Raw genomic sequence first — 16,544 nt, 5'->3', positions numbered from 1 at the left:
CTAAGTACTGATGTGAAACTAAGTAGTGATGTGAAACTAAGTACTGATGTGAAACTAAGTACTGATGTGAAACTAAGTAGTGATGTGAAACTAAGTACTGATGTGAAACTAAGTAGTGATGTGAAACTAAGTACTGATGTGAAACTAAGTACTGATGTGAAACTAAGTACTGATGTGAAACAAAGATATGATTTGAGACTAAGTAGTGATGTGAAACTAAGTAGTGATGTGAAACTAAGTAGTGATGTGAAACTAAGTACTGATCTGAAACTAAGTAGTGATGTGAAACTAAGTAGTGATGTGAAACTAAGTACTGATGTGAAACTAAGTAGTGATGTGAAACTAAGTACTGATGTGAAACTAAGTACTGATGTGAAACTAAGTAGTGATGTGAAACTAAGTACTGATGTGAAACTAAGTAGTGATGTGAAACTAAGTACTGATGTGAAACTAAGTACTGATGTGAAACTAAGTACTGATGTGAAACAAAGTTATGATTTGAGACTAAGTAGTGATGTGAAACTAAGTAGTGATGTGAAACTAAGTAGTGATGTGAAACTAAGTACTGATCTGAAGCTAAGTACTGATCTGAAACTAAGTAGTGATGTGAAACTAAGTAGTGATGTGAAACTAAGTAGTGATGTGAAACTAAGTAGTGATGTGAAACTAAGTAGTGATGTGAAACTAAGTACTGATCTGAAACTAAGTACTGATGTGAAACTAAGTACTGATCTGAAACTAAGTAGTGATGTGAAACTAAGTAGTGATGTGAAACTAAGTAGTGATGTGAAACTAAGTACTGATGTGAAACTAAGTAGTGATGTGAAACTAAGTACTGATGTGAAACTAAGTACTGATGTGAAACATAGTTATGATTTGAGACTAAGTACTGACGTGTAACTAAGTAGTGATGTTTAACTAAGTACTGACGTGTAACTAAGTAGTGATGTTTAACTAAGTACTGACGTGTAACTAAGTAGTGATGTATAACTAAGTAGTGATGTTTAACTAAGTACTGACGTGTAACTAAGTAGTGATGTTTAACTAAGTACTGACGTGTAACTAAGTAGTGATGTATAACTAAGTAGTGATGTTTAACTAAGTAGTGATGTGAAACTGGTCTTTAGGATGACTAAGTGTAGTGTGAACACAAGTCTTTCACCCTGAGTTTGAGGGGTGCTATGTTCTTCTGGGTTCCGCTCCACAGCTCCAGGACCAGATCACCGTAACATTTGGCCATGTGACCTCGCATACCGATGGGGTTGGATCTGTGGGACCAATGGACAAACTGTAAAAAGGACCACTCCCCATGCAGGATCATGATTTAACATGCAACAGGACAGTACACGACTACAGGTGTAACGCTACAGGTGTGATGCTACAGGTGTGATGCTACAGGTGTAAACGCTACAGGTGTAAACGCTACAGGTGTGATGCTACAGGTGTAAACGCTACATGTGTGACGCTACAGGTGTGACACTACAGGTGAAACACTACAGGTGTGATGCTACATGTGTAAACGCTACAGGTGTGATGCTACAGGTGTAAACGCTACATGTGTAAACGCTACAGGTGTGATGCTACATGTGTAAACGCTACAGGTATGATGCTACAGGTGTAAACGCTACATGTGTAAACGCTACATGTGTGATGCTACAGGTGTGACGCTACAGGTGTGACGCTACAGGTGTGACGCAACAGGTGTGACGCTACAGGTGTGACGCTACAGGTGTGACGCTACATGTGTGACGCTACATGTGTGACGCTACAGGTGTGATGCTACATGTGTAAACGCTACAGGTATGATGCTATAGGTGTAAACGCTACATGTGTAAACGCTACATGTGTGATGCTACAGGTGTGACGCTACAGGTGTGACGCTACAGGTGTGATGCTACATGTGTGACGCAACAGGTGTGACGCTACAGGTGTGACGCTACATGTGTGACGCTACAGGTGTGATGCTACATGTGTGACGCAACAGGTGTGACGCTACAGGTGTGACGCTACATGTGTGACGCTACATGTGTGACGCTACAGGTGTGATGCTACATGTGTAAACGCTACATGTGTGATGCTACAGGTGTGATGCTTCATGTGTTCCTCCAGGTGAAATGTTGCAGCAAAGACAAGCAAAGAAGACGAGAGCAGAATTGCTGTTGAACATGAACTCAAAATAAACTTTACTAGCACTCTTAATCTCCCATTTGTCTCCACCCACACACGGTATTATGTAATGTGACTCCACCCACACACGGGATTATGTAATGCGACACCACCCACACAAACAATTAAGGAATGTGATTCCACCCACACACAATTATGTAATGTGACACCACACACACACGGGATTATGTAATGTGACTCCACCCACATTTGGGATTATGTAATGTGACACCACACACACACACATGGGATTATGTAATGCGACACCACCCACACAAACAATTAAGGAATGTGATTCCAACCACACACAATTATGTAATGTGACACCACACACACACGGGATTATGTAATGTGACTCCACCCACATTTGGGATTATGTAATGTGACTCCACCCACACACACACGGGATTATGTAATGTGACTCCACCCACACACACATGGGATTATGTAATGTGACACCACCCACACACACGGGATTATGTAATGTGACACCACCCACACACACAGGATTATGTAATGTGACACCACCCACACACACAGGATTATGTAATGTGACACCACGCACACACACACACACACACGGGATTATGTAATGTGACACCACCCACACACACGGGATTATGTAATGTGACACCACCCACACACACGGGATTATGTAATGCGACACCACCCACACAAACAATTAAGGAATGTGATTCCAACCACACACAATTATGTAATGTGACACCACACACACACGGGATTATGTAATGTGACTCCACCCACATTTGGGATTATGTAATGTGACTCCACCCACACACACACGGGATTATGTAATGTGACTCCACCCACACACACATGGGATTATGTAATGTGACACCACCCACACACACGGGATTATGTAATGTGACACCACCCACACACACAGGATTATGTAATGTGACACCACCCACACACACAGGATTATGTAATGTGACACCACCCACACACACACACACACACACACACACGGGATTATGTAATGTGACACCACCCACATACACGGGATTATGTAATGTGACACCACCCACACACACGGGATTATGTAATGCGACACCACCCACACAAACAATTAAGGAATGTGATTCCAACCACACACAATTATGTAATGTGACACCACACACACACGGGATTATGTAATGTGACTCCACCCACATTTGGGATTATGTAATGTGACTCCACCCACACACACACGGGATTATGTAATGTGACTCCACCCACACACACATGGGATTATGTAATGTGACACCACCCACACACACGGGATTATGTAATGTGACACCACCCACACACACAGGATTATGTAATGTGACACCACCCACACACACAGGATTATGTAATGTGACACCACCCACACACACACACACACACACACACGGGATTATGTAATGTGACACCACCCGCACACACAGGGGATTATGTAATGTGACACCACCCACACACACACACACACACACACACGGGATTATGTAATGTGACTCCACCCGCACACACAGGGGATTATGTAATGTGACACCACCCACATTTGGGATTATGTAATGTGACTGCACCCACCCACAGGATTATGCAAGGTGACTCCACCCACACAAATGTGCTGCAGCCATACAAAGATGAAAGCAAGAAGAAGTCACCTGTTGAGTTCATACAGGTGTCTCCCAGAGGTGAAGTAGTCAGTGAGAGGTCGGGTGTTGCTCACACACTGAATACTGGAGTTCATGAAACACGTGTTGCCAAGGTTACTGAGACCTGTTGCTCCTTTCTCTGTGGGAACTGTTACAAGAACACACACATTCATCTGTCAATGTTACAATAACACACACATTCATCTGTCAATGTTACAAGAACACACACATTCATCTGTCAATGTTACAATAACACACATATTCATCTGTCAATGTTACAATAACACACACATTCATCTGTCAATGTTACAATAACACACATATTCATCTGTCAATGTTACAATAACACACACATTCATCTGTCAATGTTACAATAACACACACATTCATCTGTCAATGTTACAATAACACACACATTCATCTGTCAATGTTACAAGAACACACATATTCATCTGTCAATGTTACAATAACACACATATTCATCTGTCAATGTTACAATAACACACACATTCATCTGTCAATGTTACAATAACACACACATTCATCTGTCAATGTTACAATAACACACACATTCATCTGTCAATGTTACAATAACACACACATTCATCTGTCAATGTTACAATAACACACACATTCATCTGTCAATGTTACAATAACACACACATTCATCTGTCAATGTTACAAGAACACACACATTCATCTGTCAATGTTACAATAACACACACATTCATCTGTCAATGTTACAATAACACACACATTCATCTGTCAATGTTACAATAACACACACATTCATCTGTCAATGTTACAATAACACACACATTCATCTGTCAATGTTACAATAACACACACATTCATCTGTCAATGTTACAATAACACACATATTCATCTGTCAATGTTACAATAACACACACATTCATCTGTCAATGTTACAATAACACACACATTCATCTGTCAATGTTACAATAACACACATATTCATCTGTCAATGTTACAATAACACACACATTCATCTGTCAATGTTACAATAACACACACATTCATCTGTCAATGTTACAATAACACACACATTCATCTGTCAATGTTACAATAACACACACATTCATCTGTCAATGTTACAATAACACACACATTCATCTGTCAATGTTACAATAACACACATATTCATCTGTCAATGTTACAATAACACACACATTCATCTGTCAATGTTACAATAACACACACATTCATCTGTCAATGTTACAATAACACACACATTCATCTGTCAATGTTACAATAACACACACATTCATCTGTCAATGTTACAAGAACACACACATTCATCTGTCAATGTTACAATAACACACACATTCATCTGTCAATGTTACAATAACACACACATTCATCTGTCAATGTTACAATAACACACACATTCATCTGTCAATGTTACAATAACACACACACTCATCTGTCAAAGTTACAATAACACACACATTCATTTGTGAATGAGGACACTACAAAGTTGTCACACAATAAACTTCAAGTCCCAGGAACATTTTAGTGGCAACCCAGAAAGTTAAGAAGAAAGGATGTTCACGTGTAACAACATGTGCAGGATACAATAGTGAGTGGGACATAAAGTTAAGAAGAGCCACTTCTGCTGCATGATAAGAGAGTGAGAGTAGTGGGAGTACAGTACAGTACAGTACAGTACAGTACAGTACAGTACAGTACACACACACACACACAAATACAACATTTGCTTAAATGGATGCTACAACAACATGCATGCACAGCCTTCAGGAGGTTTGCATTGGCCAGAAACATTGAATACATCCTTTCTCATCAGGATATGTTCACTGTCTGCACCACCTTTCTCCTCAGGATATGTTCACTGTTTGCACCACCTTTCTCCTCAGGATATGTTCACTGTTTGCACCACCTTTCTCCTCAGGATATGTTCACTGTTTGCACCACCTTTCTCCTCAGGATACGTTCACTGTTTGCACCACCTTTCTCCTCAGGATATGTTCACTGTTTGCACCACCTTTCTCCTCAGGATACGTTCACTGTTTGCACCACCTTTCTCCTCAGGATATGTTCACTGTTTGCACCACCTTTCTCCTCAGGATATGTTCACTGTTTGCACCACCTTTCTCCTCAGGATATGTTCACTGTTTGCACCACCTTTCTCCTCAGGATACGTTCACTGTTTGCACCACCTTTCTCCTCAGGATATGTTCACTGTTTGCACCACCTTTCTCCTCAGGATATGTTCACTGTTTGCACCACCTTTCTCCTCAGGATATGTTCACTGTTTGCACCACCTTTCTCCTCAGGATACGTTCACTGTTTGCACCACCTTTCTCCTCAGGATATGTTCACTGTTTGCACCACCTTTCTCCTCAGGATATGTTCACTGTTTGCACCACCTTTCTCCTCAGGATACGTTCACTGTTTGCACCACCTTTCTCCTCAGGATATGTTCACTGTTTGCACCACCTTTCTCCTCAGGATACGTTCACTGTCTGCACCACCTTTCTCCTCAGGATATGTTCACTGTCTGCACCACCTTTCTCCTCAGGATATGTTCACTGTTTGCACCACCTTTCTCCTCAGGATATGTTCACTGTTTGCACCACCTTTCTCCTCAGGATATGTTCACTGTTTGCACCACCTTTCTCCTCAGGATATGTTCACTGTTTGCACCACCTTTCTCCTCAGGATATGTTCACTGTTTGCACCACCTTTCTCCTCAGGATATGTTCACTGTTTGCACCACCTTTCTCCTCAGGATATGTTCACTGTTTGCACCACCTTTCTCCTCAGGATATGTTCACTGTTTGCACCACCTTTCTCCTCAGGATATGTTCACTGTTTGCACCACCTTTCTCCTCAGGATATGTTCAGTGTTTGCACCACCTTTCTCCTCAGGATATGTTCACTGTTTGCACCACCTTTCTCCTCAGGATATGTTCACTGTTTGCACCACCTTTCTCCTCAGGATATGTTCACTGTTTGCACCACCTTTCTCCTCAGGATATGTTCACTGTTTGCACCACCTTTCTCCTCAGGATATGTTCACTGTTTGCACCACCTTTCTCCTCAGGATATGTTCACTGTTTGCACCACCTTTCTCCTCAGGATATGTTCACTGTCTGCACCACCTTTCTCCTCAGGATATGTTCACTGTCTGCACCACCTTTCTCCTCAGGATATGTTCACTGTTTGCACCACCTTTCTCCTCAGGATATGTTCACTGTTTGCACCACCTTTCTCCTCAGGATATGTTCACTGTTTGCACCACCTTTCTCCTCAGGATATGTTCACTGTTTGCACCACCTTTCTCCTCAGGATATGTTCACTGTTTGCACCACCTTTCTCCTCAGGATATGTTCACTGTTTGCACCACCTTTCTCCTCAGGATATGTTCACTGTTTGCACCACCTTTCTCCTCAGGATATGTTCACTGTTTGCACCACCTTTCTCCTCAGGATATGTTCACTGTCTGCACCACCTTCTGATCATCTGCAGACTGGCTGTACCTCATCAACAGTCAGACAATATGTAGTGACTTGGAATCTTTCTTACCTTTATGTCTTTCCATCTTGCTGCTGTTGGTAATGAAGGACATTTCTTCAGGCCAGCTCATGTCTTTGTTCCTGACTGACAGCACAACAAACTATGTCAACAATAACAACAATGTCATGTCAACAACACACCAGTAACAGCAAACTAAGTTAACAGTAACAACAAACCAAGTCTAAGTCAGCAATACAACAAAAACAACAAACTAAGTCAACAATAAAACAGGAACAACAAACCAAGTCAACAATTCAAAAGTAAAAACAAACTAAGTCAACAATATAACAAACCAAGTCAACAATAACTAAAAGCTAAGTCAACGATACAACAACTACAAACTAAGTCAACAATGCAACAGTAACAGCAAACTAAGTCAACATTATAACAAACCAAGTCAACAATCCAAAAGTTAAAACAAACTAAATCAACAATATAACAAACCAAGTCAACAATAACTAAAAGCTAAGTCAACGATACAACAACTACAAACTAAGTCAACAATGCAACAGTAACAACAAACTAAGTCAACATAACAAACCAAGTCAACAATAACACAAAGTAAGTGAACATTACAACAATTACTACAAACTAAGTCAACAATACAACAGTAACTAAAAACTAAGTTAACAATAACAACAACTACGAACTAAGTCAACATCACAACAATTACTACAAACTAAGTCAACAATACAACAGTAACTAAAAACTAAGTCAACAATAACAACAACTACAAACTAAGTCAACATCACAACAATAACAACAAACTAAGTCAACAATACAACTGTAACAAAAAATTACAACAACAACTACAAACTAAGTCAACAATACAACAAGCTAAGTCAACAATACAACAGTAACAAAAAATAACAACAACAACAACAAACTAAGTCAAGAATACAACAAACTAAGTCAACAATACAACAGTAACAAAAAATAACAACACAAACTACAAACTAAGTCAACAATACAACAAGCTAAGTCAACAATACAACAGTAACAAAAAATAACAACAACAAACTAAGTCAAGAATACAACAAACTAAGTCAACAATACAACAGTAACAAAAAATAACAACACAAACTACAAACTAAGTCAACAATACAACAAAGTAAGTCAACAATACAGCCATAACAGCAAACTACTTGAAAATTAACAAACTATGTTTGTAAGTCAACAATACAATAATAACAAGAAAGTAGGCCAACAATACAACAGTAACAACAAACTAAGTCAACAATAACAAACTATGTCTGAACTTGATCATTACTTTCAATAACCAGCTGCTGCTCATCCTGGATCTTCAAACTTTCAAGTGTGTGATCTTCATCGTCCAGGAGAGTGAGGTAGTTCTGCAGGAAGATAGAAGTACCGTCTTTTTCAGACTAGAAGTCGCAGTTAGTTTGGCCGGGGGTGCGACTTATACTCAGGAGCGACTTATAGGTGGAATTATTAACACAGTACCGTAAAATATCAAATAATATTATTTATCTCATTCACGTAAGAGACTAGACGTATAAAATTTGATGGGATTTATGGATTAGGAGTGAGAGATAGTTTGGTTCTATATGTTCTAGTTATTTGAATGACTCTTACCATGATATGTTAGCTTAACATAGCAGTTGCTTATTTATGCTTATTCAGCCTGTTTATTTATTTTAAATTGCCTTCCAAATGTCTATTCTTGCTGTTGGATTTGATCAAATACATTTCCCCCAAAAATGCGACTTATACTCCAGTGCAACTTATAAATATTTTTTCCCTTCTTTATTATGCATTTTCGGCAGGAGCGACTTATACTCCATAGCCACTTATACTCCGAAAAATACGGTAAACAATCATTAGTCCTGCAGCAGTGTATCAACAAACAATAACAACAGGAAGATAGAAGTAAACAATCATTAGTCCTGCAGCAGTGTATCAACAAACAATAACAACAGGAAGATAGAAGTAAACAATCATTAGTCCTGCAGCAGTTTATCAACAAACAATAACAACAGGAAGACAGGAGTAAACAATAGAAATACTAAAACAGTGTATCAACAAACAATAAGAAGTAAACAAAAACAACAGGAGATTGAAAGGACAACTAAAAAAGCCTACACTTACTTTGCTCAAGACACGAAAATATTTATACTTAGACGTTTTTTCATATAAGAAATGTTTTAATAATAAATATATTTAAAATAAACAAACATCAATTAAAAACAATGAATTGAAAGCAAAACGCATCCATTGAATTTGTTTTAATAAGTCCTTAGTCATCCAACATTATAGAAGGATGTTGCTGAAAGACGACATGTCTAATATTGTATAAAACCTTGACACACACCCATAGACGGAGGGAGGATTGTGGTGTGTGTGTGTGTGTGTGTGTGTGTGCGTGTGTGTGTGTGTGTGTGTGTGTGTGTGTGCGTGTGCGTGTCCATGGTGTGTGAGGAACTGTCACTTTGCAAGTCCTTCTCACACCTGCTAATCACACTGCGTGTACTAAATGAAGCACTAAATAGTGCTGATGAGTGTAGATAAATCACACTGCGTGTACTAAATAATGATATTTGCATTAGCTCCTCCCACATTGTGGGTGTTTTGATGACCAGCATATATTTGGCATATTCTTAAAGAGAGAGACGCCTTATTCTGATCACTAAATGGACACAATTTCCTCAACTCACAAATTTAGTAGATCAACTTTGTGTGCCACCCAGGGGGTGGATGAGATCTGCCCGGAGTTCCTTAAGAATCTGGATGCTGTTGACAAGACTACAACATTGCCTGGACATGGGGGGGCGGTACCTCTGGATTGGCAGACCGGGGTGGTGGTTCCTGTCTTTAAGAAGTAGAACCGGAGGGTGGGTTCCAACTATGATGGGATCACACTCCTCAGCCTTCCCAGTAAAGTCTAGTCAGGTGTACTAAAGAGGAGGCTATGCCAGATAGTCCAAGCTCGGATTCAGGAGGAGCTGTGTGGTTTAGGTACTGGAACTGTGGACCAGCTCTATACTCTCAGCAGGGTCTTTGAGGGTGCATGGAGTTTGCCCAACCAGTCTACATGTGCTTTGTGGACTTGGAGAAAGCATTTGACCGTGTCCCTCAGGAAGTCCTGTGGGGAGTGCTCAGAGAGTATGGGGTATGGTTGTGGCGGTCCACTCCCTGTATGATCAGTGTCAGAACATAGTCCACTCCCTGTATGATCAGTGTCAGAACATAGTCCACTCCCTGTATGATCAGTGTCAGGACATAGTCCACTCCCTGTATGATCAGTGTCAGAACATAGTCCACTCCCTGTATGATCAGTGTCAGAACATAGTCCACTCCCTGTATGATCAGTGTCAGAACATAGTCCACTCCCTGTATGATCAGTGTCAGAACATAGTCCACTCCCTGTATGATCAGTGTCAGGACATAGTCCCCTCCCTGTATGATCAGTGTCAGAACATAGTCCTCTCCCTGTATGATCAGTGTCAGAACATAGTCCGCTCCCTGTATGATCAGTGTCAGAACATAGTCCTCTCCCTGTATGATCAGTGTCAGAACATAGTCCACTCCCTGTATGATCAGTGTCAGAACATAGTCCAGTCCCTGTATGATCAGTGTCAGAACATAGTCCAGTCCCTGTATGATCAGTGTCAGAACATAGTCCGCTCCCTGTATGATCAGTGTCAGAACATAGTCCACTCCCTGTATGATCAGTGTCAGAACATAGTCCAGTCCCTGTATGATCAGTGTCAGAACATAGTCCACTCCCTGTATGATCAGTGTCAGAACATAGTCCGCTCCCTGTATGATCAGTGTCAGAACATAGTCCGCTCCCTGTATGATCAGTGTCAGAACATAGTCCAGTCCCTGTATGATCAGTGTCAGAACATAGTCCGCTCCCTGTATGATCAGTGTCAGAACATAGTCCACTCCCTGTATGATCAGTGTCAGAACATAGTCCGCTCCCTGTATGATCAGTGTCAGAACATAGTCCAGTCCCTGTATGATCAGTGTCAGAACATAGTCCGCTCCCTGTATGATCAGTGTCAGAACATAGTCCACTCCCTGTATGATCAGTGTCAGAACATAGTCCACTCCCTGTATGATCAGTGTCAGAGCTTGGTCCGCATTGCCGGCAGTAAGTTAGACCAGTTTCCAGTGAGGGTTGGACTCCGCCAAGGCTGCTCTTTGTCACCCATTCTGTTAAGAACTTTCAGGGACAGAATTTCTAGGCGCAGTCAGGGTGTTGAGGGGATCTGGTTTGGTGGCCACGGGATTAGGTCTCTGCTTTTTGCAGATGATGTGGTCCTGATGGCTTCATCTGGCCGGGATCTTCAGCTCTCACTGGATCGGTTCGCAGCCGAGTGTGAAGCGACCGGAATGAGAATCAGCACCTCCAAGTCCGAGTCCATGGTTCTCGCCCGGAAAAGGGTGGAGTGCCATCTCCGGGTTGGGGAGGAGACCCTGCCCCAAGTGGAGGAGTTCAAGTACCTAGGAGTCTTGTTCACGAGAGGGGGAAGAGTAGATGGTGAGATGGACAGGCGGATCGGTGCGGCGTCTTCAGTAATGCGGACGTTGTATCGATCCCTTGTGGTGAAGAAGGAGCTGAGCCGGAAGGCAAAGCTCTCATTTTACCGGTCGATCTACATTCCCATCCTCACCTATGGTCATGAGCTTTGGGTCATGACCGAAAGGATAAGATCACGGGTACAAATGAGTTTCCTCCGCCAGGTGGCTCTCCCTTAGAGATAGGGTGAGAAGCTCTGCCATCCGGGAGGAACTCAAAGTAAAGCCGCTGCTCCTCCACATGGAGAGGAGCCAGATCAGGTGGTTCAGGCATCTGGTCAGGATGCCACTCGAACGTCTCTCTAGGGAGGTGTTTAGGGCACGTCCAACCGGTAGGAGGCCACGGGGAAGACCCAGGACACGTTGGGAAGACTATGTCTCCTGGCTGGCCTGGGAACGCCTCGGGATCCCCCGGGAAGAGCTAGACCAAGTGGCTGGGGAGAGGGAAGTCTGGGCTTCCCTGCTTAGGCTGCTGCCCCCGCGACCCCACCTTGGATAAGCGGAAGAAGATGGATGGATGGATGGATGGATGGATGGATGGAACTTAGTGTGCTCTCAGGTTTTGTCTGAGTAAAAGTGCTGCCGCACGTGTCAAATGCTGCGTTTGATGCCGACGTTATTGGAGGCAAAAGGTGTGCTGGTGAATAAAGTGTCGAAAAGAAAAGTAAAAAGGTGATGGATGGACTCACCTCGCTGATAAACAACCACAGTCGGACAGTTTCCTCCTTGATGCCAAGTCTCTGGCACAGGTACAGGTGGATGTCCTTGATGGTGGCCATGCGGCTGAAGCAGGCGCTGTACACCAACACTCGCTTCAGGGGAAGGTTTGGGGATGGCACGTTGCCTGGTGGGAGAGGAGGAGACACTTGAACAAAGGTTTGGGGATGGCACGTTGCCTGGTGGGAGAGGAGGAGACACTTGAACAAAGGTTTGGGGATGGCACGTTGCCTGGTGGGAGAGGAGGAGACACTTGAACAAAGGTTTGGGGATGGCACGTTGCCTGGTGGGAGAGGAGGAGACACTTGAACAAAGGTTTGGGGATGGCACGTTGCCTGGTGGGAGAGGAGGAGACACTTGAACAAAGGTTTGGGGATGGCACGTTGCCTGGTGGGAGAGGAGGAGACACTTGAACAAAGGTTTGGGGATGGCACGTTGCCTGGTGGGAGAGGAGGAGACACTTGAACAAAGGTTTGGGGATGGCACGTTGCCTGGTGGGAGAGGAGGAGACACTTGAACAAAGGTTTGGGGATGGCACGTTGCCTGGTGGGAGAGGAGGAGACACTTGAACAAAGGTTTGGGGATGGCACGTTGCCTGGTGGGAGAGGAGGAGACACTTGAACAAAGGTTTGGGGATGGCACGTTGCCTGGTGGGAGAGGAGGAGACACTTGAACAAAGGTTTGGGGATGGCACGTTGCCTGGTGGGAGAGGAGGAGACACTTGAACAAAGGTTTGGGGATGGCACGTTGCCTGGTGGGAGAGGAGGAGACACTTGAACAAAGGTTTGGGGATGGCACGTTGCCTGGTGGGAGAGGAGGAGACACTTGAACAAAGGTTTGGGGATGGCACGTTGCCTGGTGGGAGAGGAGGAGACACTTGAACAAAGGTTTGGGGATGGCACGTTGCCTGGTGGGAGAGGAGGAGACACTTGAACAAAGGTTTGGGGATGGCACGTTGCCTGGTGGGAGAGGAGGAGACACTTGAACAAAGGTTTGGGGATGGCACGTTGCCTGGTGGGAGAGGAGGAGACACTTGAACAAAGGTTTGGGGATGGCACGTTGCCTGGTGGGAGAGGAGGAGACACTTGAACAAAGGTTTGGGGATGGCACGTTGCCTGGTGGGAGAGGAGGAGACACTTGAACAAAGGTTTGGGGATGGCACGTTGCCTGGTGGGAGAGGAGGAGACACTTGAACAAAGGTTTGGGGATGGCACGTTGCCAGGTGGGAGAGGAGGAGACACTTGAACAAAGGTTTGGGGATGGCACGTTGCCTGGTGGGAGAGGAGGAGACACTTGAACAAAGGTTTGGGGATGGCACGTTGCCTGGTGGGAGAGGAGGAGACACTTGAACAAAGGTTTGGGGATGGCACGTTGCCTGGTGGGAGAGGAGGAGACACTTGAACAAAGGTTTGGGGATGGCACGTTGCCTGGTGGGAGAGGAGGAGACACTTGAACAAAGGTTTGGGGATGGCACGTTGCCTGGTGGGAGAGGAGGAGACACTTGAACAAAGGTTTGGGGATGGCACGTTGCCTGGTGGGAGAGGAGGAGACACTTGAACAAAGGTTTGGGGATGGCACGTTGCCTGGTGGGAGAGGAGGAGACACTTGAACAAAGCCCAGACCTCAACCCCACAGCACTTCGCTTCAAGTGAGAACATTACAAATATTTACTTGTTGATCTTATATCTACAGTAATATTATTTGTTCTTATCATATCATGTAGTATAATTATAAGGTGTAATGTAGTATAATTATAAAGTATAATGTAGTATAATTATATGGTGTAATCTAGTATAATTATAAAGTATATTGTAGTATAATTATAAAGTATAATGTAGTATAATTATAAGGTGTAATGTAGTATAATTATAAGGTGTAATGTAGTATAATTAAAGGTATAATGTAGTAATATTAATATTATAATAATCTGGAAGAAGAGTTTAGTGTCCCAATAGTCCTAGGACCTATGTCCTCCAGGGACTTCTATGCCCTGGTAGGTTTCCCAAGACAGACAGGTCCTAGGACAGATGTAGTCCAGGGACTTTTAAGCCCTGGTAGGTTTCCCAAGACAGACAGGTCCTAGGACCTATGTAGTCCAGGGACTTTTAAGCCCTGGTAGGTTTCCCAACACAGACAGGTCCTGGGACCTATGTAGTCCGGGGACTTCTATGCCCTGGTAGGTTTCCCAAGACAGACAGGTCCTAGGACAGATGTAGTCCAGGGACTTTTAAGCCCTGGTAGGTTTCCCAAGACAGACAGGTCCTAGGACCTATGTAGTCCGGGGACTTCTATGCCCTGGTAGGTTTCCCAAGACAGACAGGTCCTAGGACAGATGTAGTCCGGGGACTTTTAAGCCCTGGTAGGTTTTTCCAAGACAGACAGGTCCTAGCCTACACATCTTCCTGTGAGGAAGCAGTGCCTGGGGAATCTGTGGTGGACTCTACTATTTCTGTGGCAGAGGCTGGCAAACTAGTTAAAAACCTCTTCGATGGCAGATCTTTGTTGACTAGACTCTGCTACATTGCCCTGACATCGGGGGCGGTGCCCCTGGTTTGGCAGACCGGGATGGTGGTACCTCTATTTAAGAAGGGGAACCGGAGGGTGTGTTCCAACTATTGAGGATCACACTCCTCAGCCTTCCTGGTAAGGTCTAGTCAGGTGTACTGGATTCAGAAGGAGCAGTGTGGTTTTGGTCCTAGTCGTGGAACTGTGGACCAGGTCTATACTCTCGGCAGGGTTCTTGAGGGTGCATGTACAGGATGAAATGAGAACTGACCATAACTTACCCTTACTGAAGCAGATATTAGTCTGAGAGGATGAAACATGTACATGATGAAAGTGATCTTAACTTAACTAACCCATACTGAGCCAGATGTTGGTCTGAGAGGAGGAGCGTGTGGCGGTCTGGTGGCGGAGGAAGAGGAGGTAGCAAGGGAACAGCTCCAGTTCTGCCTGGCCTGTCTTGCTGTCCATGATGACCTGCAAGAATGGAAGGTTGAGAGTTCAAATCATTTCCTGAAAAATGGCATCCAACTCAGGCCATAACTCTTTGAGGTATGTTGCCAACAAACAGAACCTGGCCAGACCAAAACCTCTTTGGCGGAGGTAAGAAAGCCTGCTTTCTGCAAAATACAAAGCTCATGTCGCATTGCACAGAGGTATAAATCACCAACATGGGATATATACATCAGCAACATGGAGTATAAACCACAGACATGGAGTATAAAGCACAGACATGGAGTATAAATCACCAACATGGAGGTATACATCACCAACATGGGATATATACATCACCAACATGGAGTATAAATCACCAACATGGAGTATAAACCACCAACATGGGAGGTATACATCACCAACATGGAGTATAAACCACAGACATGGAGTATAAACCACCAACATGGGAGGTATACATCACCAACATGGAGTATAAACCACAGACATGGAGTATAAACCACCAACATGGGAGGTATACATCACCAACATGGGATGTATACATCACCAACATGGAGTATAAACCACAGACATGGAGTATAAACCACCAACATGGGAGGTATACATCACCAACATGGGATGTATACATCACCAACATGGAGTATAAACCACCAACATGGGAGGTATACATCACCAACATGGGAGGTATACATCACCAACATGGAGTATAAACCACCAACATGGGAGGTATACATCACCAACATGGAGTATAAACCACAGACATGGAGTATAAACCACCAACATGGGAGGTATACATCACCAACATGGAGTATAAACCACAGACGTGGAGTATAAACCACCAACATGGAGTATAAACCACCAACATGGAGTATAAACCACCAACATGGAGTATAAACCACCAACATGGAGTATAAACCACCAACATGGAGTATAAACCACCCACATGGAGTATAAATCACCAAC

At 43.4% G+C, this 16,544-nt stretch overlaps 1 protein-coding gene across 6 annotated transcripts in view; it reads right to left on the bottom strand.

Moving 5' to 3' along the window:
* Window positions 1-16,544, bottom strand: part of usp32 (ubiquitin specific peptidase 32) — a 113,081-nt gene that overhangs the window by 52,216 nt on the left and 44,321 nt on the right. For all 6 annotated transcript variants that reach the window (XM_061919335.1, XM_061919333.1, XM_061919332.1 and 3 more), the window contains 6 exons: window positions 15,485-15,605; window positions 12,599-12,753; window positions 8,635-8,716; window positions 7,374-7,448; window positions 3,816-3,954; window positions 1,163-1,268 (listed from right to left, as the gene is read on the bottom strand). In XM_061919335.1, the coding sequence (XP_061775319.1) occupies window positions 1,163-1,268; window positions 3,816-3,954; window positions 7,374-7,448; window positions 8,635-8,716; window positions 12,599-12,753; window positions 15,485-15,605 (678 nt within the window). The remainder of the gene's footprint in view (window positions 1-1,162; window positions 1,269-3,815; window positions 3,955-7,373; window positions 7,449-8,634; window positions 8,717-12,598; window positions 12,754-15,484; window positions 15,606-16,544) is intronic.

The sequence above is a fragment of the Nerophis ophidion genome, linkage group LG13, assembly GCF_033978795.1.
Source record: "Nerophis ophidion isolate RoL-2023_Sa linkage group LG13, RoL_Noph_v1.0, whole genome shotgun sequence".
Classification (NCBI taxonomy): Eukaryota; Metazoa; Chordata; class Actinopteri; order Syngnathiformes; family Syngnathidae; genus Nerophis; species Nerophis ophidion.
This window is presented reverse-complemented; position numbering and strand designations above follow the sequence as displayed.